At 34.9% G+C, this 25,211-nt stretch overlaps 2 protein-coding genes across 3 annotated transcripts in view; both read left to right on the forward strand.

Moving 5' to 3' along the window:
* HCRTR2 (hypocretin receptor 2) overlaps positions 1-17,405 on the forward strand; it is a 101,186-nt gene extending 83,781 nt beyond the window's left edge. Inside the window, exons 5-8 of one of the 2 annotated variants that reach the window (XM_069488429.1) lie at positions 10,174-10,394; positions 13,069-13,190; positions 14,939-15,164; positions 17,351-17,405. In XM_069488429.1, coding sequence (XP_069344530.1) covers positions 10,174-10,394; positions 13,069-13,190; positions 14,939-15,164; positions 17,351-17,405 — 624 coding nt within the window. Of the gene's footprint in view, positions 1-10,173; positions 10,395-13,068; positions 13,191-14,938; positions 15,345-17,350 lie in introns of those variants that run through there. The other variant, XM_069488430.1, reaches the window with a different exon arrangement.
* A 3,157-nt stretch (positions 17,406-20,562) lies between these two features.
* Positions 20,563-25,211, forward strand: part of GFRAL (GDNF family receptor alpha like) — a 78,333-nt gene continuing 73,684 nt past the window's right edge. The window contains exon 1 of the mRNA XM_069489061.1: positions 20,563-20,832. Within this exon, the coding sequence (XP_069345162.1) occupies positions 20,563-20,832 (270 nt within the window). The remainder of the gene's footprint in view (positions 20,833-25,211) is intronic.

Consider the following 25,211-nt stretch of genomic DNA (forward strand, 5'->3'; position numbering starts at 1 on the left):
TAAATTAGCCAAGGATGAAGAGAAAAGAGTCAAAATACTAAAATCAGAAGTGAAAGAGGAGACATCACTACTGACACTACAGAAATATGGATAAGAGTGTTACGAACAATTTTATGCCAACAAATTAGATAACCTAGATGAAGTGAACAATTTCACAGAAAGACACAAACTACTGAAATTGACTCAAGAACAATTAGAATATCTGAAAAGACCTATAAGAAGTAAAGAGATTGAATAAGTAATCAAGAAACTTCCCAAAGAAAAAACCCAGGAGGATTCACCATTGAATTCAACCAAACATTTAAAGAAGTATTAATACCAATCCTTCATAAGCTTCCAAAAAATATAAGAGGAGGAAATACTCCCCATTTCAGACCTTGAGGCCAGAATTTCCCTGATACTAACACCACAGACATTACAAAAAATAAAATACAAACTATTATAGTTATGACTATAGATGTGAAAGTATTCAACAAGATCTTATCAAACCAAATCCAACCATATGTAAAAATAGTTATACATGATATAAAAATATAAATAAAAAGGGTTATACATGATGACCAAGTGTGATTTAACCCAGAATGCAAAGTGGGTTTAATATATGAAAATCAATTAATGTAACACATCATATTAATAGAATAAAAGTCAAAAACCACACAATCATTTTGATACATGTAGTAAAAGCGTTTGACAAAATACATTATTCTTTCATGTTAAAACCACTCAACAGTTTCTTTGGCTGTGCAGAAGCTTTTTAATTTGATCAGGTCCCATTTATTTATTTTTGTTGCTGCTGTGATTGCCTTAGGGGTCTTCTTCATAAATTCTTTGCCTAGGCCAATGTCTGTAAGAGTCTTACCTACGTTTTCTTCTAGAATTCTAATAGTTTCTGACCTAAGGTTTAAGTCTGTTAACCACCGTGATTTGATTTTTGTGAGGGGTGAGAGCTGTGTGTCCTGTTTTAGTCTTCTACATGTGGATATCCAGTTTTCCCAGCACCATTTATTAAATAAGGAATCTTTTCCCCAGAGTATGTTTTTTTCTGCTTTGTCAAAGATTAGATGGCTATATGAGGATGGTTTTATATTTGGATTTTCTGTTCTGTTCCACTGGTCTGTGTCTCGGCACTTGTGCCAGTACCAGGCTGTTTTTAGAACCACAGCCTTGTAGTAAAGTTTGAAGTCTGGCAAATTAATACCTCCCATTTTGTTTTTGTTGTTTAATATTGCTTTTGCTAAACGGGGTCTTCTCTGGTTCCATACAAAGCGTAAAATTATTTTTTCTATGTCTGTGAAAAAAGATGTTGGTAATTTAATAGGGATTGCATTGAATCTGTAGATAACTTTGGGCAGTATAGACATTTTAACAATGTTGATTCTACCGATCCATGAGCATGGTAAATAGACAACCTACAGAATGGGAAAAAATTTTCGCATACTACACATCAGATAAAGGACTGATAACAAGAATCTATTTAGAACTCAGGAAAATCAGTAAGAAAAAATCGAACAACCCTATCAAAAAGTGGGCAAAGGACATGAATAGAAATTTTTCAAAAGAAGATATAAAAATGGCTAACAAACATATGAAAAAGTGTTCAACATCTCTAATCATCAGGGAAATGCAAATCAAAACCACAATGAGATATCACTTAACTCCAGTGAGAACGGCCTTTATCAAAAAGTCCCAAAACTATACATGTTGGCGTGGGTGTGGAGAGACAGGTACTCTCATACACTGCTGGTGGGACTGTAAACTAGTGCAGCCCCTGTGGAAAGCAATGTGGAGATACCTTAAACAGATTCAAGTAGACCTACCATTCGATCCAGCAATCCCATTACTGGGCATCTACCCAGAAGAACAAAAGTCATTCTATAAAAAAGACACCTGCACCCGAATGTTTATAGCAGCACAATTCACAATCGCAAAGATGTGGAAACAACCCAAATGCCCATCGATTCATGAATGGATTAGCAAAATGTGGTATATGTATACCATGGAATATTACTCAGCTATTAGAAATGATGGCGATATGGCATCTCTTTGGTTCTCCTGGAGTGAGCTGGAACCCATTCTATTAAGTGAAGTATCCCAAGAATGGAAAAACAAGCACCACATGTACTCACCAGCAAACTGGTTTCCCTGAGTGCACATTTGGGATTCACACCAATTGGGTATTGGACAGAGGTCGGGGCTGGGTGGAAGGGATGGGTGTATACCTACTTGATGAGTGCGATGCGCACTGCCTGGGGAATGGACACGTTTGAAGTTCTCTCTGGGGGGGATGGGGTGGGGGGAGGGGAGGAGTGCACACCTATATGATGAGAGTGATGTGCACTGTCTAGGGAATGGACACAACTAAAGCTCAGACTTGGGGGGATGGGGAGGCATGGGCAATGTATATAGCCTGATCTTTTGTACCCCCTTAATGAGCTGAAAAACAAACAAACAAAAAAAACCCACTCAACAAACTAGCAATAAAGGAACTTTCTAAATTTGATAGAGGGCAGCTATAAAAACTTCACAATTAACATCATACTTAATGGTGAAAGACAATGCTTCCCTACTAAGATCAGGAGCAAGACAAAAAATGTCTGCTATAACCATTTCCATTCAATATTGAATAGAATTGATTCTCTACAGGGCAATTAGTCAAGAAATAATATTAATAATAATAAAAATAAAAGGCGTCAAGTTTGCAAATTAAGATGTAAACTATCTCTTCTCATAGATTACATAATCTTGTATATAGAAAATCACAAAGCATCCACATCCAAAAAAAGTACATTAGAGCAAATAAATGAGTTCAGCAAGTTTTCAGGATAAAAGATTAATATTCAAAAATCAATTTCATCTCCATACACTAGCAAAGAACAATTCAAAATGAAATTAACAAAAAATTTATTTTAAATAGCAGCAAAATATAGAATAAAAAAGCAACAGAAGGAATAAAATACTTCAGAAACAATTTAATAAAATAAGTGTAGGTGATAGGAGGCTTTAACCTAGTAAAATATATTTAGGGAAAGTCCAGATACTATAGGAAAATAGATTCCATGCAGTAGTTATAATCCCCCCAAAAGAGAATTATGGATTCACTGTATTTCTGAGTATTCTAACATAAGTGTCAAAGATCCAGGGAAAAAATTATCCTATCCAGGAAGAAAATTATCTTATCCACAAAACAAGGTGCCTCTATTAAATGATGTGGTTCTAGTCCCTATATAGGCAATAAAAATAATCAAAAGAAAATAGTTCTAGATTATTAAAAATGAATAACATATTGACAAGATCAATAACACAAATATATAATGTTCCTGCAATATTTTCAATCCTTATATATGAATATCACTAGCAACCATAACTATCAGCAACTTCAATGAGTCAACCATAGTTACAGAAGGTTCTCAGGACCTTTTAAATAACCAATAGATAAAAGAAGAAATCACAGAGAAAGTTAGAAAATAGTGTTAAATCAATGAAAATGAAAAAACAATATACCAAGTACATATATAAAATGCAGCAAAAGAAATGCCCAGAGTGAAAATGAGAATCTGTTCAGAACTACATCCACTCAACCATCAAGTAGTTCATTCATTCCTCTACAATCTTGTTCTTCATCACCATAGTTAGTCTTAGAAAATTTACCAGCCACAGTCCTTGATTCACATGTATTACAAGTTGAGAATCCCTAATCTGAAAGCCTTAAATTTGAAATGCTCCAAAATCCAAAACTTTTTCTGTGCCAACATGATGCCACAGGTGGAAAATTTTACACCTGACGTCGTGTGACACGTAACAGTCAAAATACAGCCAAAGCTTTGGTCCATGGCCAAAATTATTAAAAAATATTGTATAAAATTACCTTCAGTCTATGTATATAAGGTGTCCCATCCCCAAGATATCTCATTATGTATTTGAAAATGTTTCAAAATAAAAAACATCCAAACTTTGAAACACTTCTGGTCTCGAGCATTTCAGAGAAGGGATACTAAATCTATACACAACTTGTATACTTATAACAACAAGATATCACTGAAAAATTAAAGGACTAAATAAACAGAAAGATATTCTGTGTTTATGGATGTGAAGAATTATTCTTATTAAAATAGAAATAATTTCAAAATTGATATATAGATTCAATATAATCCCTATCAAAATCCCAGATGTCTTTTTTTTTTGTTTGCAAATATTGGCAAACTAATTCAAAAATTAATATGGAAATGCAAGAGACAGAGAATAGCCAAAATAATCTTGTAAAAGAAAAACAAGTTGGAAAACTTACTTCCTACTGTCAAATCTTAATATAAAGCTACAGTAATCAAAACAGTGCAGTACTTGCATGCTGATAGTCCTTTGAATCAATGAAATAGAATTCATTGTAACAAGTAAGTCTTTATATGTATGCTCAATTGATTTTGGACAAGGGTTCTAACACAATTCAACAGGGGAAATCATAGTTTTGACAACAAATGGTGGTAGGACAACTCTATAGCCACATGCAAAAGAATGGAGTTGGACTCCACCTCACACCATATACAAAACTTAACTCAAAGGCTACATATTATCTGATTCTATTTGCATGCAACATCGAGAATAGGTAAAATTATAAAGGCAAAAAGATTTGTGCTTGGCAGAGGCTGGCAGGAGGGAACAATGGGGAATGACTGCTAATGGGTTTGCAGCTTCATTTTGGGGTGAAAAAATGTTCTGCAGTTAGATAGTGATGCTGTGATGGTTGCACAACTCTGTGAATAGTCTAAAAACCACTTATTTGTACCCCTTAAAAGGGTAAATTTTATAATATATAAATATTATATCAGTAAATCTGTTTTTAAAAAGGAAAGAGAAAAAGATGAATTTTTTAAAATAACAAAAGTTAAAAGATAGAAGAAATTTCTTTTACAAAATTATTTTGCTGAGACAGGGAAAGAAAAAAGGTTAAACACACAATTTAACATGTTGATGTAACAAGAGTGTATATATAACAGGCACTACCCTAGGGTTGTTTATGACTAAAGATTTTAAGGTCCATAGAAGTGCAGAAAATGAGAGAGTGTGTTCAGTGAAACCCATATATGAGATCTGAGAATGGACAGGGAAAACTAATTTCTATAAAGAAGAGCTAATAGAGTGTGTGATGGAATAATGTTACAAGACAATAGATCTAATGCTGAACAATGGACAGGAACCATAGGTTGTGGGTGTTGGGTGAGAAGATCAGGCATTGTGGTTTTAGTTCATAAGAGCTATCTGTAGACTCTCAAAGCAGAGCTATTTATTGTGAGGATGCAGTTAAGGGAAAGGAAAAAGACAATTACAATCCTCATCATAAGAATTTAGCATGTGAATCTCAATTATAACAGAGCAGTACTAAGGTGAAAAAAAATGTGTAAAGAAGTTGTAGAGTTTGGTGGGAAAAAGTCACTGGATGTTGGAGCACAGTCATCCTCAAATGTATTGAGGTGAGGGACAAGAAAAAGTCCCCTATGCCCTGCTGTTTCAAGCAGTGAAACATAACCAGGGTATTGTTTCATATAAGACAGTCCAAGTCTACCAAGTCTGTTGCACTTTATGATGATGAAATGGGTGATGAGTCCAGAGTAAAGCAGACTTGTCCTCCTAGAGCAGGCATTTGTTAAGTGCTAAGAAAATGTATCATACAAATTCTCAGAGCCTTCTAGCTACCAAACTACCAAATTAACTCTCTACTCTTCCCACTTCCAGATAAAATTCTTGATTTATTTCCACTTGTCTCTCTTTTTTCACCCTCCCATTTCCACTGATTTCTCAGCCTACTTCATCTGCCTTCAAATTTCATCACTATAGTGAAACAGCTTTCACTAAAGTCATCAGTGATTTTTCTCCTCCTCCTCTTCTTCTTCTTCTTCTTCTTATTCTTATTCTTATTCTTATTCTATAGGCAGGGTCTTGCTTTGTTGGACCGGCTCCAGTGCAGTGGTGCAAGCATAGCTCACTGCAGCCTCAAATTCCTAGACTCAAGCAATCCTCCTGCTTCAACCTCCTTAGTAGCTGGGACTATAGGGATGCATCACCATGCCCTGCTAATTTTTTAATTTTTGTAGAGATGGAGTTCTCACTAGGTTGCCCAGGCTGGTCTCGAACTCCTGGCCTCAAGCAATCCTTCCATCTCAGCCTCCTTGAGTTATGGGATTATAGCTGTGAGCTACCATGCCTGGCCTAGAGTAACCGATGATTTCTCAAGAATATTTTCCTAAAGTTTTCTTGCTCGATATTTTGGCAACATTAAGTAATGTTGTTCATGGTTTCATTGTTCATTTACTTCCTTCCCATGGATGTCCTATATGTCTTTCTACTTCTCTTTTCTTTGAAGAGTTGTGCTCCTTTCCCTGGCTACTAAACGACACTTTGCTAGGTCTCTTCACAACTCCATACCCTTTTGTATGTCTCTTTCTCAAACACTTTCTTAATGAGATAAATTGCAAAGGCATACGTCAGACTGGTGCTCAGAGATACACACAATCACAACATACATAAACACACACTTTACCTTTATTTTAAGTCTTGAAATCAGATAATAAAAGTCCTGCAACTTTGCTCTCTTTTGAAATTGTTTTGGCTTTTCCAGGTCCTTTGCATTTTCATAAAAAATTTAAAATTAGTGCTTCAACTTCTTCAAAAAAGACTGCTGTGATTTTAATGGAATAGATTGCATTGAGTCTATAGATCAATTTGGGGAGAATTTTCATATTAAATCTTCTAATCCACAGACATGGTGAATGTCTTCATTTATTTAAGTCTTTAATATCGCTCAGCAATGTTTCATAGCTTTCTGTATACATATTTTGTTCACATTTTATTAAATGTATGCCTAAAAATACATTCTTTTGTTATTAAAGCTTTTGTTTTATAATTTATTTTTCTATTTGTTTATTGTCAGTGTATAGAAATGCAATTGATTTTTGTTTATTAATTTAGTGTACTGCATTACTCTAAGTTCCTTTATAGTTCACTTAGGTGTTTTGTAGATTCTTTAGGATTTTTTTGTAAGCAATAATTTCTTCTCAATAAAATAAATCTGTATGCATTTTATGTATTTTTCTTGTCTTCTCGCACTGTCTACAAATTCCAGTACAATGTTGAGTAGAAGTGGTGAGAGAAAAATTCATTACTTGTTCCTAATCTTGAAGGGTTCATCTTTCACCATTTAGTAGGATGGTAGCTAAATGCTTTTTGTAGATGCCCTTTATCAGGTTGAGAAAGTTTCCTTCCATTACTACTTAACTAAGAATTTTTGTCATAAACGGGTGTTGAATTTTTACACTGTTTTTTTTTCTTTATCTGTTGAAATGATCACTTTTTTCTTTTATACTGTTACTATCATAAATTATATGGTTTGTTTTTTGAATGTTAAGCCAACACTGTATTGCTAAAATAAATCTAATTGAGCAAACTGTATTATCCTATTTGTATATTGCTGACTTTGATAACATAGTTTTAAGGAGCTTTTTATCTTTGTTCATGAGGGCTACTTAGCTGTTGGCTTTCTTTTGTTGTCATATCTTTGATTATCAAGGTAACTGTGACTTCACAAAATTGGTTAGAAAATATTATCTTTTTTATAAATTTCATAGAGAGTCTGAACAAGATTGGTATTATTGATTCTTTGCTGTTGGATAGAATTTATTAATAAACCTATATATTATAGATAGGCCTGGAGATATTTTGTACCCAAACTTGTAAGTACAGTGTCAGTTTTGGTAATTTTTGATTTTTAGTGTATTTGTGAATTTCATGTAAGTTGGTAAATTTATTGACTATAATATTCTCTTCTTTCCTTTTTAATGTCTTTAGCATGTTTGCTCTTTCCTTATAACCTCATCCTGGTCAAAAAATACTTCTTAAGACAGGGTGGGTTTTAAGGTCCATCATGTACATGATATTTCCAGTTTGTAACTGGTAATACCTCTTTCAGGATGTATTTTTGTGTCTAAGAGGATGTATACAGTTTATTTATAACAGTGGAATCAAAGTGGTGTGTGTGTGCAGGGACACTTTCCACAGTCAGAGATCATTGAGCCCTCACTGATATGGCAGAAGAAAGACCTTCCCACAAGGACAGCCTTCCAGGCTGGATCTTTCAAAGTTCTCTTGTATGATTATTACTGCTTTTATGTAACTAGGCAAGTATTCAAGGATTTACTAACTACTGTTGTGTTTAAGTTTATAAAGGGAAACATTGCACCATAATGTAAAAAGATGAACTTTGTAGTCAGATAAACTTGAGTGCAAATTCTGGCTTGAGATTATTGTAAAGATATGGACTTGGATATTTTATTTAGTTCTTCTCAGTGTTTGCTTGATCAAAATCTGTAAAATGGGATTTACAATCTACTTTTAGGGATGTATTAGGGATTACTCGAGATTATATTAGTGCATAGTTTCTGTAGCTCAGCTAATATCAATGATTCCTATTAAGTTTATGTTGAGCTCCTCTAGACACTCAGTTTCTCTGGACAGCTTATCAGTGGAGAAATTCATGTGTCCTCAAAGTAAGTACAGAATTAAGCATCTTTTGTCCTTATTTAGGTCATCATCTAAAAGGGGCATTGCTATATATTTTTCCCTTTGCAAGGACCATAACTCTGCTCCCCATGGCAGTTTCTCTTTATGGGAACTGTTTCTGATGATTGCTGAAATCATCAGATGCAGAATATTGGTTCTTTCCTTGAGGGGAGCACTCAATGGTGGAATCACTAAAGTTTAAATATCTTTGAGAAATCATTTAGAAAACAGTTCAAAATCACTTAGCAGACACTCACAGGGTTTTCATGCTAGAAGTCTTTTGGAACTTTCCAGCATCCATTGCTGGCTCTTGTCAGTTATTTTTTTAAATTGCTATTAAAAAGAGAGTCAAAGAGGAGGGAGGATTCCCAGCTCCTATCCCCCAACCAATAGATTAAAAGACTAAATTGAACTTCCACTATGTGAAAACTCTACGTAACAGTACAGGAAGAGTCAGGAGAGAAATAATTTATCAGATGTTTTCTACTTAAGGGAAGGTTTGCATTAACATCATTTGCCTCTTTTTCAAGAGAAAAAATGGTCAAAGGGAGCATCTTATTAATTTATCTGTGTGGACATCAAAGTAAATTTCAGTTCTCAAGTTAAAGATTATCTAATAGACTTTTATCTTATGATGTAAAAAGCAACAGAATCCATCCAACATCCATTCAGAGACCACAGGGACACATTGGTCTCTCTTGGCTTGCAGCACAGAGATAAAAGCAACAGCTGGGCAATCTTAATAGAACTAAGATGGCCTTATATTGTGCTTGTTGGCATATTTTCCTCATTAAAACAATCACGCATGCTGAATTTTATTGTTTTGTTCACTAAACCTTATCAATCTTCATGAGCTTTTAATTAAGAAAATATTATACTTGGAGAGACTCCCTGCTATTATAAAATACTTCTGAAAAGAAATGGAAAAGTACAAGTTTTGTGTAACTGTTATTACAAATTCCAGCTATTTGAAATGTTAATGCGAGACCACGAGGAATTCTCACTGTCCTTCTGTGCATTTTAAAGAGCTGCACCACAAAATTGGTTTCAAACAATTTCATCACTATAAACAGTGAACAACAGAGAACATTTGACTGGTTTTCTTATTTCTTTCATTCAAAGGTTTGCTTTGTCCAAACTTAAGCAGAAAACCTAATAGAAAGCAATAGGTAGTTACGTCCTATCTCTCTGCCCGGCAGCAGATGGCAGTATTGATGCATGAAAAAAAAAAAATCCATTCATGTTACTTTGACATCACCTGCAGATTTTCCTTCTCTTTAAACTTAGGTAAAGAATTTCTATTAAGATAATATGGTCGCCATCCCTTTACCATTCTCCTTCCACACGTTTTTCCCTTTTTACAAGGAGATATCTTTTCCATGTAGAGCTCTCTTTAGACTTAACAAAATTGTGATGTTTTAACTTTTTTCCACCCAAACTCCTATTTGGCATCGCACTGAGTGAATGCCAACAACATACTCAGCTCAATAAATGTTCTGGAGAAACAGGCACTCAAATCTCCCAGACCTCGAGCGTCTGGGACACTTTCCTGACTGTCTTCTAATTAAATCTGCAAAGTGGGACTTTCCTAAGCAGATAGCAATAAAGATTCTCTTCTCCTTTCAGATCCCTGGAACATCATCTGTAGTTCAGAGAAAATGGAAGCCCCTGCAGCCTGTTTCACAGCCTCGAGGGCCAGGACAACAGACCAAGTCTAGGATAAGCGCGGTGGCCGCTGAAATAAAGCAGATCCGAGCCAGAAGGAAAACAGCCCGGATGTTGATGGTTGTGCTTTTGGTGTTTGCCATTTGCTATCTACCAATTAGCATCCTCAATGTGCTAAAGAGGTAAACTACATCTATTATTTGAAAATGAAGTGGCTTGTCATTTCTTGGTTCTTAATTAAGAACTTTTTTATTTTTAGCCAGAGGAAAAAAAAATTAAACTTTCTGCCTAGATACCTTGTCGGGCCAGAAGACTAAGTTGTGTGGTAACCAGCAGGTAAGGTGAGCAGCCTTTCGGAGAGCTCAGACATATGCTCCTGTCCATGCAGAGTCTCTGTTGAATGACAGACATAAAACAGATGTTTCTTCAACCTCTTCAAGCTAATTGCTAAGCCTTACATGCAGAAAAAGTTCTAACACAAAACAACTAATTTACGGCTTGCAGTTCTTTTTTGATGAAAACAAATGGGTCTTCCAAAACTTTGTTTTCAAAGACATAGGCAATCTTGACAGAATTCTATCTAAAGGCTAAAAAGAGATAAGAATGTTTTGTTTGTATTCTAATTATAGTTAAAAGTGCATTTGTGAGCACTAAAAAAAAGTAATCAAGCAGATACTGTGTTGAATGTTTAAACACAAAGAAAGAAAATCCATTTTCTGAAATCACTAAATCAAGCTCAGGGCAACCATTAATTAAAATCAGCACAAAATTTTTCAGTGAGGGAAAGTATGTTATTTGTTACACTGCAGACACAACTATTAAATTCAAACAATTGACCAATAACACGAACAGCAGATGCAGAGACAATGGTACACACTGAACTTCATGGCCAGCGAACTTTATCAGGAATTATCAGAACTGTTGCACATAGATTGGTCCCAAGGCAATACTAATTCTGTTTATAATAGGCTTCAAACTTAAACTAGGATTGCTCCTCTTACTTTTCCCTAATTCAGAGATATGAATTACTCATATCTGGGAACTCTGGGGAGAGGCAGCTTTGGCTGGAGTCAGACTAAAGGTGCTATACCCAGCTACAAAGATTTCTCCTTCCCTTCGGCTTTTGTTTTTGATTGCTCAACAGCTTTCAATAGAGAAGAAATGGAAAATTAACTTTTGTTTAGTAGTATTATTTATGGCAGACAAAACATTAAAGATACAAGAACTGTGGTAGCCTAGGTCCTTAAGACATATGCTGGCTCAAAAGAAAATAAAAATTATTTTGCATTCCGTATCTTTTCATGCTTCCCGTCTTATTTTTCTTGCTCGCAGAAATTTTATTCAAATTTATTCTGGTCTTTTGCTAGATGGTGTTTTCTGCTCTTAAGAACTCTATAAACATGTTATGTTACTGGGTAGTTTTTCTTCTCTCTCTCTCTCTTCTTTTTACTCGTTTAGCCAATCTAAATTCAAAGAAAATTGGATTTATCACTCTCTGGGTTGCTCATCTGGATTTTCTGTATCTCAGCACTTTTTCCTTTTTAAAAATTATTTCCAAATACCTACTTGTCAATAATATTTTCTCTTATTCTTCTGACTTAAATATTTTCCTTTCCAAAGAAAACAAATAGTTTTCAAAGGAGGAAGTCCATGTTACATTTAAATTATTTTCAATTTTTTGAACATTCTGCTCTTTTCCACAAAATAAAAACTTCTGAAAATGAATTTGAAAATTGTTTTTCTCATTACCACACATATTTCCATCAGATACTTATCTTTTTGTTTGTCCTTGGGTATTAATCTGTTTTCTTTCTCTCAGAAAAATAAAAATTCCTAGCTTCTTTTCCTTGAAACTTCACTTTTTGCCTGATTAGTCAAAACCAACTTCTTTGAAGCAGTTCTGGCTTGTCTAAGATTTCAAAGATATTTTGAGGTAGAGGAACATAATATATTATGAAACCCATTTGTCTATACTGTCTCACTTGATTTTGTATTTTTATAAAACTCTAGTACTCTGTAGAGCATCATTGTATTCCAGAAATGCATTTCTATCATATGCTTTCTTGAAAAGAAAAACAGATATGGCACAAGTCACACAATCATTGATGAAGCCTCCAGCAGGAAATATTAATACATTATCATCTTCAACCTTAGTAGCTGCAAGTTATCTGCTGTAGATTAGTGAATAGAATTTCTAAGTATGGAGCAAATCTTAAAATAGTCTTTAAGGATATCATAATATAATATTTTTCAGAGTTTAAAATAATACATGAGAAATTAAAATTCATGAATTTTAAGACATTACCAGAATCCTGCCTATTTAAAACTAGTTCTTCTCTGGGTATTAAAGAGGTCCCAGAGGTCAAATTTCAAAAAGGCCAGAAAGATTAGAGTTGAAGACATATGGTACTTTGATTAATGTATAAATGAAAGTAGGAAGAGATATTTACAGGCTGAAATTTAGGAATGCTTTTTACATGATACACATAATGGAATATCAACACAACATTGCTGAATTGTATTTAGAAACAAAATGAAATAAGGGAAATATCTATTCAACTTCTGCATTCCTATTCACAGAAATATTGTACTTGCTGTTTGCAGAAGGGTTTCCTTCTCTCACTTGATTTGGCTTTTGACTTATTAATTGTGCTGCAGAGGTTCTGTTCAGGTACTGAAGTTATGCTAGACCAATTATGGTGTCAGCAACCTGTTTAAGTGGTCAATGCCTGCAGCAGAGGACAGCAGGGCTCAGGTAGCCTCTATCAAGAGCCTTGTTCACCTTTGAATTTAATTATTTAAAAGGTACTTTCCAGAATCAAACTGGATTTTCTGTTATTGTTTCTTTTCCTACAGAGTATTTGGGATGTTTACCCACACTGAAGACAGAGAGACTGTGTATGCCTGGTTTACATTTTCACACTGGCTTGTATATGCCAATAGTGCTGCGAACCCAATTATTTATAATTTTCTCAGTGGTGAGTTTCAACTGTTTCTTCTATAAACCCCAGTCCTAACCAAGGGTGAGGGATCAGTGTCCAGAAGGTTTCAATCATCCTTGAACTCTATGAAGAGTTTAGTTGCTACTTGAGATTTTTTTTCCCCCTGACCTGATTGGTCTTGAGTTTCTTCTCTTATGAGAGAAAATACTTAACTCATCAGAAAAAAATTATCTAAGTGCTTTTTTCCCCATAAAACTTATATGAAATGTTGAAATAGGAGAAAAGTAAAATTGTGAGAAATCAATAACACAGAATCTTGTGTGACATACTTCAAACTTATGATTTACAAAAATATAAAACACTTTTATCTGTTTTGCCTTGCTGTGTTATTCCTTTGCCAAAATGTATAGCCTAATTGAGATTGAAGTGGAAACTATTAACTTTTAGATATTTTGCCATATTTATATTTCTCTTGGGAATGTCATCTCTTCGGTTTATCTCAAAATTTCTCACTGACCACCAAAAATATTGTTACTCCTAAATAACACATAACCTAAATGACACACATACACATGTCTATCTCTGTCATGTAATTATAAAAAAATCAATTAAATAACTATCATTTTATTTACATTTTGCCTGACTTTTAGAATTATGTTTTAATTAGCTACATCTTTACATTGTCTTCTTCTCCAACACATTGACTATTCCTTTCTTATTTCTATCTTCAAATATACGGTAATTTTAGATGGAAGAATAGCAATTCATTTTATTGCACACTTAATAAATTATGTAAATCTTCCAACTTTATCTTTGGCCTTTTGGTTGCGTAGGTTAAAAAGACAATTAGATTTTTAAAAAATAACTTTGTCTTAAAATAATGATTACACAACAACAGGACTAAAGCTCTGAGCCTTGCACTAAGCAGGTAAAACCTATAAGGAAGTTGTGATAAGAAGTGTTTTAAGCAGAAGCCGCAGAACCAGTCAAAGTCCTAGGATCAGGGCTTAGAGTGAGTTGGGGAGGCAACTGATGGTCTTGAGAACTTGTTATATACCTTCTATTGCGCTAGGCCCTTGAATACCCATCTTCTCATTTAACTACTTAATAACTCATTTATTCATTCACTGAGGCTCAGAGAGAAGAAACGATGATTCCCAACGCTGCCATTCACTCTAATAAAGGTGATTGTTTCATTTTCATAGTTTTCCACTTTTCCATCAGTAATTTAAAGACGAGGAACACATTCTAAAGTTTTTTTTTTCCCTTTTCAGTTTTTTGTTCTACCTTATGTAGATCATAAAATGGAAACTTTTCTAGATATTTTAATATATTTTTCTAGACCTCTTGTGGACTTAAATGTGTCAGTAGCAGTTTTTCAGGTAATATCTATATAATTTTGGCTATGAGGACATAGATTTCATTGTTTTTGAAATAAGTATCTCTGTGCATCCTTCTACTGATGGCCACTTCTGTTATAGTTGTATGGTTAAAATATGCCTATATTCACAAACACATGAGGTTTGACTATAAAGGAATGAAACAAACTCCAAGCGTCACACATGAAAAGTGGCCTTGTTATTTGATAGAAATACATCATTGTTTCAAGAGTCTACCAAGCTTCCAATATACTCAATTTCCTTTTTCTATGTTCCCCATCTTTGCAAAATATTACACCTCATCGTTAGTTTGGCTCAGGGGAGCAACTCAGTTGTACCCTATTCATGATTTGTTGAAACAGTTATGTATAATTCCTTTTCCTTTCCTTCTCTCTGGTTTGCCAGGAAAATTTCGAGAGGAATTCAAAGCTGCATTTTCTTGCTGTTGCATTGGAGTTCACCATCGCCAAGAGGATCGGCTCACCAGGGGGCGAACTAGCACAGAGAGCCGAAAGTCCCTTACCACCCAGATCAGCAACTTTGATAACATATCAAAACTTTCAGAGCAGGTTGTGCTCACCAGCATAAGCACACTCCCGGCAGCCAATGGAACAGGACCCCTTCAAAACTGGTAGAATATTTATTCACATGACAAGGATACCTGAGTACAACAATTCTTTTTAAAAATCACTGGAAACAGAAATTTTATTATCCTAATGATCTGAAGCTAAAACTGCTTGTGGATCCTTTTTTTTTTTTTTTTTTTTTTAATCTATTGCTCTTTGGAAATAAAAAAAAAGTCAGTTTAAAATAATCTCTCACCTTTTGATTTAAATGTATTTTAGAAGTTTAACCTTCAACTGAACTTATTGCAGGCTATTTCACTTTTAGTTTCATGTATTATAATTTGTGTCAATTAAATGTTTGAACATTTCTAATTCCTCTTATAATCCTTTGTTATTTTAATCTCTCACATTCAAATTCTCAAAAATTACCAAAAGTTATCCATTGATTTTCTTTTGGCTACTAAATGAAGTAGAAATTACTAACTTAATTGACAACAGACATATGTTAGTTGACTTTATAGTTTTTAAAAAATCACAAGAGACTGTGGTTACAATGTGACATCTGAGAAAATATTTATATAGAAAATAGCATATTAGGTAATTCAAAAACTATCTTTCAAAACTACATAAAATATATACTATCAAACTTTATTTTCCCATTAATTTTATCACTCATTTACATAATTTTCTCAGGTTTGTAAATTGACCATTGTTAACATTTCTTGTCTCATATGGCCAGTAAAGTTTTGAATTAAAAGTTTTTGAGTAACTACTAATGCATAATAATTTCCATCTCTAAGGAATTCTTTAACATTTAAGAATAAGATAAAATTACATTATTTTATTCTCCTAACCAACAAATATGATGTAGTCAGCCTTGTTGGATTAAATCAAAAATGCACCACTGTGCTAGGTGCTAGGGAATGAGGTAGGGGTGGATGCAAACATACCTTCAAAGAAGCTGTAGTCTAGTGAGGGGGACATGTTCACAGAGGGCAAGGCAGTGAACAACTTGGGGGGACAATTCCTGGGCATGGCAGAGCAGTGAAGCCACCAAAGACAGTGGTCCTCACTAGAACCTTGGTTGTATGATTGCATTTTTATTTTTCTCCCATTTAATTACAGTGACGGTCAATGTCAGCAAATTTCACCTGGGTCTAGGGCTGAGCACCAGGTGGTTAGAAGAGTAGAGAGGCTTACTCTTAACTCACAAAAGAATTAGACTGTCCTATATATTGTACAAATATAAGATCGGGGAGTCAAAACCTTGAATATTTCAAATTTGTTCCTCTGCAAAATTCTTCTGCTTCAAACATTCACCTTAAAATTAACTTAAAAGTAAAAAAGGTATTCATGAAAAGATCTTTTTCATCTCATATTATAGCAGCAGGTGTTCCAATTGTATTGAAAAAAGATATGGAGTATGGTATTTAAGAAAAATTTTCATACAAGATAATTAATATATATTTTCCAACTCGTCAATCTCAGAGAAAAATAATACAACCAAATTATCAACAATTTTTTTCAAATCTTTATATTTGTGATTTTGTTACCTTGTGCCTTTTACTAAAAAAGCAAAAACTACCCTCTTATATAAGGTTTGTTGAGATTATATTGCTAAATATCAGCACTATATTGACAGAAGCAAAGTATTTTAACTCTCTCCTTTCTCCCCTTTGTACATCTGAGAACTTCTTTTCTTATGTATGCTGCATGAAAGGAGAGTTGTAATTTTCAGATTGTGATGAAAGCACTTTAAATAGTTTGAGGATAACTTCAAATAACATTGACATATGCCTTAATAGCCAAGTATTAGCTCAGAGTAAGAGTAAATTCTTTAGACCCTAATATACCTAGTTCTTATTTGAGGGGGGTGGGAAGGGAGGGAAAAGAGAGAGAGAGAGACTGGGAGGGAAAGGGGGAAGGAATGAGTAAGACTGCCTCAGAGAGGCAGCAGTTGTGACAGATCGATCTGAAGTCAGATTCCTTTGCTCTAAATCAATGATTCTCTAAGTGTATTTCTGAACCCATCAGCATCAGCATCACCTGGGAGCTTACCGGACACGCAAATTTCCACCCTATCCCAAACTGAACTAACCAGAAACTTTGGGAGTGGTATTCAGGAATCTCTGTGTTAACAAGCTCTACAAGTGATTCTGAAGCATCCTAATTGTTGAGAGCCACTGCTTTAAATGATCCCACCTGACATCAGTTTAATAGCCTGTGTGAAATAAAGTCTTTTACTGTACAGGTATCTACAACAGGGGCCACCGTCATCACTACCGTCAACCTGGTTGGAGGTCTGAAAGAAGCAACTGAGTATCAGTGTTGAATCTCACCACTGTCATCTCACTCAAAGACATAATGGTTTACAAAACAATTGCTACTGTGTTATACGTGCAGTGTGAAAGTAGATTGGTTTGAAGGCACCGGTGGACTTTACATCCACCTGGTTGACTTGAGTTTTTAAGTAAGACTTTCAAATACTCCATTTTATTTACATTTATTAAAATTTAAATTTTGTGGAAGCAGTTTCTAAAAATGATCGTTGCTTGGAAGGAAAAATAATAAAATAAAACCAGTACTTACAAGAAACTCTGGGAATGGAATAATAGACCACATACATAGCACTTGACATACGTCTCCAAGAATCCTAAGAGGTCTGAATTTAGTGTGGTTACCTTCGTAGGCAAATGGTAAAGAAGCAGGTGTTCCCAAACCCTGCCAATCATATGAAATAGAGTCAACTACTTACCTCATTATGTGCTAATGACATAAATGAGAAAATGTCTTATGAAAGGAATGTTCTGGGACTGTTTTATGCTCTACATTGAGTATGTATCTCTCTCTCTCTTTTTTCGCTATATTTCAAAGATTTAATGTAAAATGTCAATGTCACTGAAATTTTATCAACAGGGATGACCTAATTCTATCTAACATTGAATCCATTTGAAATTTATTATTTCTGAATTTCTATGAAACCATGAAAACCTTGATATTGAGCTCATTCATTCTTGGCAAAAGATTACTCTGTTTGTTAGAAAAACTATTTCTAAATTTTCCCAAGCTTGCAGAGCTTACTGGATATTAAATAGCTGTTACAAATAATTAATGAGTTAATTGCAAGTGGCAGGCACAATGACATTGAATTTTGCTCCCAATGTATATTGTTTTAATGAAGATTAAAGTAAATGTGTTTATAAAATGTAGTCTGGATATAGTTAAACTTGAAATACCAGAATGGCAAAAACCCCACCGCTGTTTACGGACCCAAATTGTAAGGAGGGCTATTATTATTTTAATACTAGTATAACAATAAAACGTACTTAATGTAAATTATAATAGTAATTTATTGCATTTCAAAAAAAATCTGGCTAGTCATTACAATTTAGAAAGCTTTTCAATATCAGTAAATTTTACAACAGATGACTTTTCTACTTCCCACAAGTCACAAGTCAAAAAAAAAAAAGTAAATTCTAATAGGTTTTATTGGGTTAGTTTTCAAATTGCATGAAGCAAAATAATAGATTTTTTAGAGACAATATATAAACACAGAAAATATTGTTAATTTAAGTCTATTCTATTACCTTATGTACCACAGAAAATAAAGTGCAAAAGCATGAAAAACACTATTATTTCCCAAAGTTCAAAGGGAATTTTTTTCTACACACCTACTGCTACTAAAGAGGGGGCAATCCCCCCTCCACTTGCCACGTATTTTTATTCTCTTAAATTTTCTTTATAATCTTTGGAGTTTGAATGTCCTTTAAGTTTTTCATGAAATGTATTTCTATAATTGTTATATCCCACGTGTGTGTAATGTTATGTCAGTTGTTTAACAGTTACCTTATATCTTTAAAGTTCTTAATGCCTGATTGTACCGTGTCTTCGTGAAGAAGTTTCTTTTTAAATCCAATGTGACTACACACCGACTGCTGTAAAGGATGTATATTATGTAGTTTTTAAGTAAAAAACATATTGAGACTTCTATAATCACATTCACACTGCCCTCTCTATTGTATGAAAAATCTTGTTGTTGTTGATTAGATAAGTTGGATATTCATTCACAATTAGTGTCAAATATTTGCAGTTGGGGATTGAATTAAGCCCTCTGGTGCGGTACTTAATGATCAAAATATTTTCCCAATAAGTTTATATAACCAGGGATAATCATGATATAAAATGTTTTTAATATTGTTTTTAAGAACAGGTACTATAATAAAGAAGGCTAACGTTAATACAGAAATATTTCATAAAATTTATGCAAAACTAGGTACATATATAAACAGAAAAGAACCCAAACTCTGTAAAATAATTTAAAGAGGTTTATGCTGAGCTGAATCTGTGTGACCATGGCCAAGAAGGCCATGGCCAAGAAGCCTTGAGCAAGTGGTCCCTCCATGGTTGGGTTACAGAATGGTTTTATACATCATAGGGAGACAAGAATTACATGTAAAATAATAAATCAACACATGGAAGACTGACATTGGATAGGTCCCGATAAAAGCAGGACATCCGGAAGCAAGAGGGCGGCGGGTGCTTACAGGTTATAAGTGGGTTTAAAGATACTTTGAATTGTAAGTGGTTAAAGAAATGAAGCTTGTCTAAAGGCTTGGACTGTTTTAAGTTAAAGATGTCTGCTAATCAGAGACAAGCCACTGGATATTTACCAAAACTCAAGTGATCTGTTCAGTAAATTGATGGCCTGAGGGTGTGGTTTTAATATTTGTCTTGCATGGCCTTAGCCCTGTTAAGGATTTAGGATCTTATTGTGACAAAGGATCTTATTGTGACAAAGGGACAGGGCATAACTAGCCATGTCTGACCGCCCTTCTCCTCATGGCCAGCAACTCAGCTTTAAGGTTTTTCTGGGGTCCCCTCATTAAGTAGGCTGGCGGGGGGGCTAAGATTTTATTTTAGTTCACACATATAACATTAAATTTTGGAGCTTTTATTTGAGTCAAGACATTTAATCTACTTTTAATTTAAGGGCAATGATAATCTAATGATTTTCAATTTACCATTGGACTAGAATATATGGCATTAACATAATTAATTTTTTCCTTGGCCATTATATATAAGACTTTTAGGACTATTTTAAGTTCAATGATATATTTTAAAATGTATATTTTCTGCTTTTCTTTTTTACCTAAGTTGATTCTGAAAAATTACAGAATCAAGAGCCAAGGATTTGAATTTAAAAAACCATTTTTTATTTAGCACTGTTTATTCTAACTTTTATCAAAAATTAAGCCAAAGTAACCTAGCTAGGTAAATACTTGACTCCTAGGGAAATATGATTTGAGTGTGGGGTCTTAAGACGAAGTAATTCTTCCCATAGTGAAATTTCAATAAAAACAAGCTATTCTGGTGGTGAGAATGTTTTGCTCTGAGTAATCCATTATGGCAGACTAGATATTTGGCCACTGGTCCTCCTTCTAAAGCCAGCCCCGAAGGGTGGCCATGGCATCTTCACTTTCATCCAGGCCAGTGGCAGGGGCACATGAGAATTGGGCAGCAAAGGAAAATTTCATAAACCACTTCTTTGGTCGTCGGTCATGCCCTCCTTTCCCTGGTTTCTCACTTTCCACCTGTAGCGCTTGCCCCCAGGCCTACTGGAAGCCAAGCTCAGTCAACAACCTCCCTCCACAGCTGGCCGTGCCCTACAGGACACCTGGGCCCTCCTTCAACCCAAACCCATCCGACGGTCTCAGGCTCCTGTTATGTCTTGAGGTAACAAGTGACAAGTAGCTAATTTGAGAACAAATAAAGCAGAGCTCAAGGAAAATGTAAAAAATGTACATTTTTATATCCAAAAAATTTACAATGTTACATTTTTAAAGAAGCTCTTTATTTTCTTCCCAGAATATTTATGTTTATCAGTGATCTTCTGAATCTGTGTCAGCCCCCTTTCCGAGCCCCAAAGAAGCTTGCTATCTCGAGCTGGACGGGATCCCAGTTTGGAGATTCTTAGGTCAAGGCCACGGCAGGTCAGTGGAGAGATGTATCTCAGGTGGTACCACTTGTGGCACCTTTAGAAACAAAATATCTATTGCATTACTTGTCATAGGTCCACCCTCTAATCTTTAAAAATGGTGCTTATTATCTAATCAATTTCTAGTTAACTTCAAAATGTTTAAAGTAATATTTTAATTACCAAAGAAGAATGGCACGAACAAAATGTTTGTGGAACTGGAGAATCCTTGACAGTGCATGGCAACACGAAGCTTAATTTATTGCAGATGGGATAATGAGCACATCTTCTGGAAAGAAATGATGTTCCATTTCACAGGGGCACAGATTTAAAAGCTCTCTTTATATGGGTCAGGTAGACTAAGTGGAGGACTTTTCTATAAAACTGTGTCTAGATCATGTAGAATATCCATATGGGCTGGGAAAAATTACCGTTTTAAAGTATTACCAATACACATATCCAAAAACATTTACAATTTTTCTAAATGTAAACTTGTGTGTGTATGTCTATGTATCTCTGCGTATTTGCAACACTTAATTAGTCTGAGTAAATCCCACAAGGCATTTTTGAAAGGAGCGGCCTTGCAAAAATAACAGGAAAATACCTAATCCCACAATTTCCCCACTAACAGTTAAAGATCAATTCTCTCACTCACAGGCACCCTGCAGGAGTTCTGTTTTGCACAACTTCTGCAAAGAGCTGAATGGATGGAAAAGACATGTAAATCTCTCTCTCTTTCAAAGTTGTAAAGAGCAGGAGAATGAACTAGAGTTTCAACCATATTTCCAGAATAGTCACATCTCCTGTGCTAATCCCTTCTCCAAGGAAATGCAGGAAGCCAACTCTTGGACTTTAACATCCTTGCAGTTTTTATTTCTACCTGTTGCTGCTTTTGTTATCAACTAACAGCCATCAATCACTATTTTTTTCTCTTTGTCCTCCTTAAAATCAGGGAGCTACTTGGCCTCACTGCTGGCACCTCTTCTATTTCTTTGGGGTGCCACACCATCTCTCTCTCTCTCTCTCTCTCTCTCTCTCATTCTCTCTGTCCTTCTAAAGGATAAAATAAACTTTTTTACTTTTATATATTAATTTCTGCATGAGAAATCTTTCTCCACCTATGCCGTGAGCACCTATTAAGCTGTCTGCCCTAACAATATTCATTTTATATCTCAGCCTTTTAAAAATTTCCTTTTCTCTTATCAAAATTTTCCAATGGGGTGAAACTTTAATAAGTCTTTTCTCCTCCTTTAAATATTTGAAAATTTTGGTTTAATAAAATGCTTAAATCTGATGGCTTTAGGACCTCTTTCCCTGTTATGGAGCACAGAATAGTAACTAATATTTTATATACATGTGGCAAGATCATGTTGTCACTAGTGTTGTCCTGAATAGGCCACTGAAACAGCTTTCTAACTACTGCCATCAAAAAGAGCTTTAATGAAAATGTTTTAAATAAAGAACATTATTTTGTATAGCTATATCCCAATGGACCCATCAACCAATATTTGTACAACTCGATGCCCCTCTCCTAAGATTTTAGCTAGTATCAATAATGGTCACCTGAACAGCAAGACACTTCGTCCAATCATGTTGGTGTTTATTATTCAACCAGGTGATCTTGGAGGGTATATCAAACTAGTGATACTTAAAACAGGGCATTGTGTGAGCGATTTACTGGGGTGTTTGACTATACTTTGTTTCCAAATTAATATTATTGTGACAAGGCTTTCCTGACAGGAACTATTAATACCAAACCATTGCTGCTTCAGACAGACTCCCCTGAGATCCTTGTTAAAAATGCAGATTCCTTGATACCACCCGCAATCCACTATTTTACTCTGGCATGATAGCAAGGATTCTGACTTAGCTGGTCTAGACTGGCATTCCACCATTGATTTAACACTTGGAACTGCAGGAGGTTGACCACTCACTTATCTGATTTAGAGCAGACTCCATTACATCTTGAGGAGAATATCTGTAGTCTGTGGGTCTCTCTGCCCATTTCTTTTTTTTTTTTTTTTTTTTTTTTGAGACAGAGTCTCACTCTGTTGCCCAGGCTAGAGTGAGTGCCGTGGCTTCAGCCTAGCTCACAGCAACCTCAAACTCCTGGGCTCAAGGGATCCTCCTGTCTCAGCCTCCCGAGTAGCTGGGACTACAGGCATGCACCACCATGCCCGGCTAATTTTTTCTATGTATATTTTTAGCTGTCCATATAATTTCTTTCTATTTTTAGTAGAGATGGGGTCTCGCTCTTGCTCAGGCTGGTCTCGAACTCCTGAGCTCAAACGATCCGCCCACCTCGGCCTCCCAGAGTGCTAGGATTACAGGCGTGAGCCACCGCGTCCGGCCTCTCTGCCCATTTCTGATGGGGACTTCTCTGTCTGCTTCTGACTGGAGTGGGCAGAATTTCATTCAACTTATTATCCTCATTTGGTTACTTAATGCTTAGAAAATATTAATACTATCCTAGTTTCATAGGAGCTAAATTCTATGGCTCTGTTCTTTGCTGGTGACATAGCTTCATTCCAAGCTCTTGTTGAGATTGAGAGATTCTCTCAGTTACAAATTTTTAGCTAATATTTGATAACAAGAAAGTTCTAAGCCAAAGAACCACCACCAGATAGTGTCACTTGGGACTTACCTATAAATGGATTTCCAAATGGCCTTTTAGAAACTGACTGGAGGCAATTACAAAAATTTGTGGAACTCACTACAGTTCTTTGCATGTCAAAACCTATGACAAAAATATTCTTGAAGAATATTTAGAATTCAGCAGTCTTTTTGTCCTCTGGCTGCTTTAAGACTTATCCTTATGTTAACCCTAAGTAGAGTTGTGTCCTCTTATTGCATTGTATTTAAATGTGTATGTGTGTGTGTGTGTGTGTATGCGCGCACATGCCATCACTTTGGTAGGATGATAACCTTCATTGAGAACCATTCCAAAAGAGATTATTAAAAACATGTTATTACGTTTACTTAAATGTGTTGAAGACATTATTCATGGATTCTAAGCTTATATGAAGGAATATATGAAAAGAAATTTCTACCTCAACTTAGCACAAATAATACTAGTATTTTTCTTGCTTTCATCTTAATAACATTGCACAATATGCTGTTTTTTTCAAATTGTGCTCACTATTCAGATTATCTGCTAGAAGATTAGAGGGAGATGTGTAACCTGCCCAATCCCACCTTTGCAAATATATACGACATCATGGCAAACATTGTATGTACTAATCCCCATCTGACTTCACTTTATTTTCCTATCTTCCTTCCCTATTTGCCTCTATTTCCTGAATTTTAATTTGTTAATTGCATTTTGTACTTAAACAATTTTAGAACAAATAAATATAAATAAGTATGTTTGCACAAAAAGCAACAGTACTTGGAAAAATTTAGAGATAAAAGTTAAGGAAAACTGAAAACTAGCTGCAGATACATTTAAACTTATATCATTTCACCAAATTATTTCTTCTACAAATTTACTAACCCATATGACACAGAAAGGACTTGAACTTAAAAAACTTGGATAAGGAACAAATGCAGATTTGTTCTCCCAGACTGTGGCTTCTGTGGAAAAGATTGTACTGGCTCCACATTCCACTGACGATTGGAAAAGTTGGTTTTGCCCATGTCACAACTGAAGTGTGAACATCCCCACTTGATATATCTCAAGACTCCCCGGATGAAATTTGGAAACCCTCTATACCACAACATACCACATTAATAATTTTTATCCACAAAAGTTTCCCAGAAAGGATTTTTCAAATCCTAATGAACATCTCAGTTATGGTATTCTTAAAAATTAAAAAAATAATAATTTTTTAAAGAAGTATAAATAATTGTCCTCTCAAAATTATTAATTCAGTAACTTACTAGATATCCTTTCAGAGCCTTGCAGTACCAGTTTGTTTCTCCATTAATTATAGTTCTGGGCCTTTTGATTTGGGCATGCTTTTCCCCATTAGGATATAAGTTATCTGTAGGCAGGAAATGCCCTATGTTCATGAGATTTTTTTAGCCCCGCCCTGGGCCTGAGCACCTCGTAAGACATAGGCCTTCAATAGACCTTTGTTGACTAAATCAATAAGTGAAGGAACCTCTATACAAGCTGGCTTTATTTCACTCAATTTGA

The sequence above is a fragment of the Eulemur rufifrons genome, chromosome 15 (assembly GCF_041146395.1).
Source record: "Eulemur rufifrons isolate Redbay chromosome 15, OSU_ERuf_1, whole genome shotgun sequence".
Taxonomy (NCBI): Eukaryota; Metazoa; Chordata; class Mammalia; order Primates; family Lemuridae; genus Eulemur; species Eulemur rufifrons.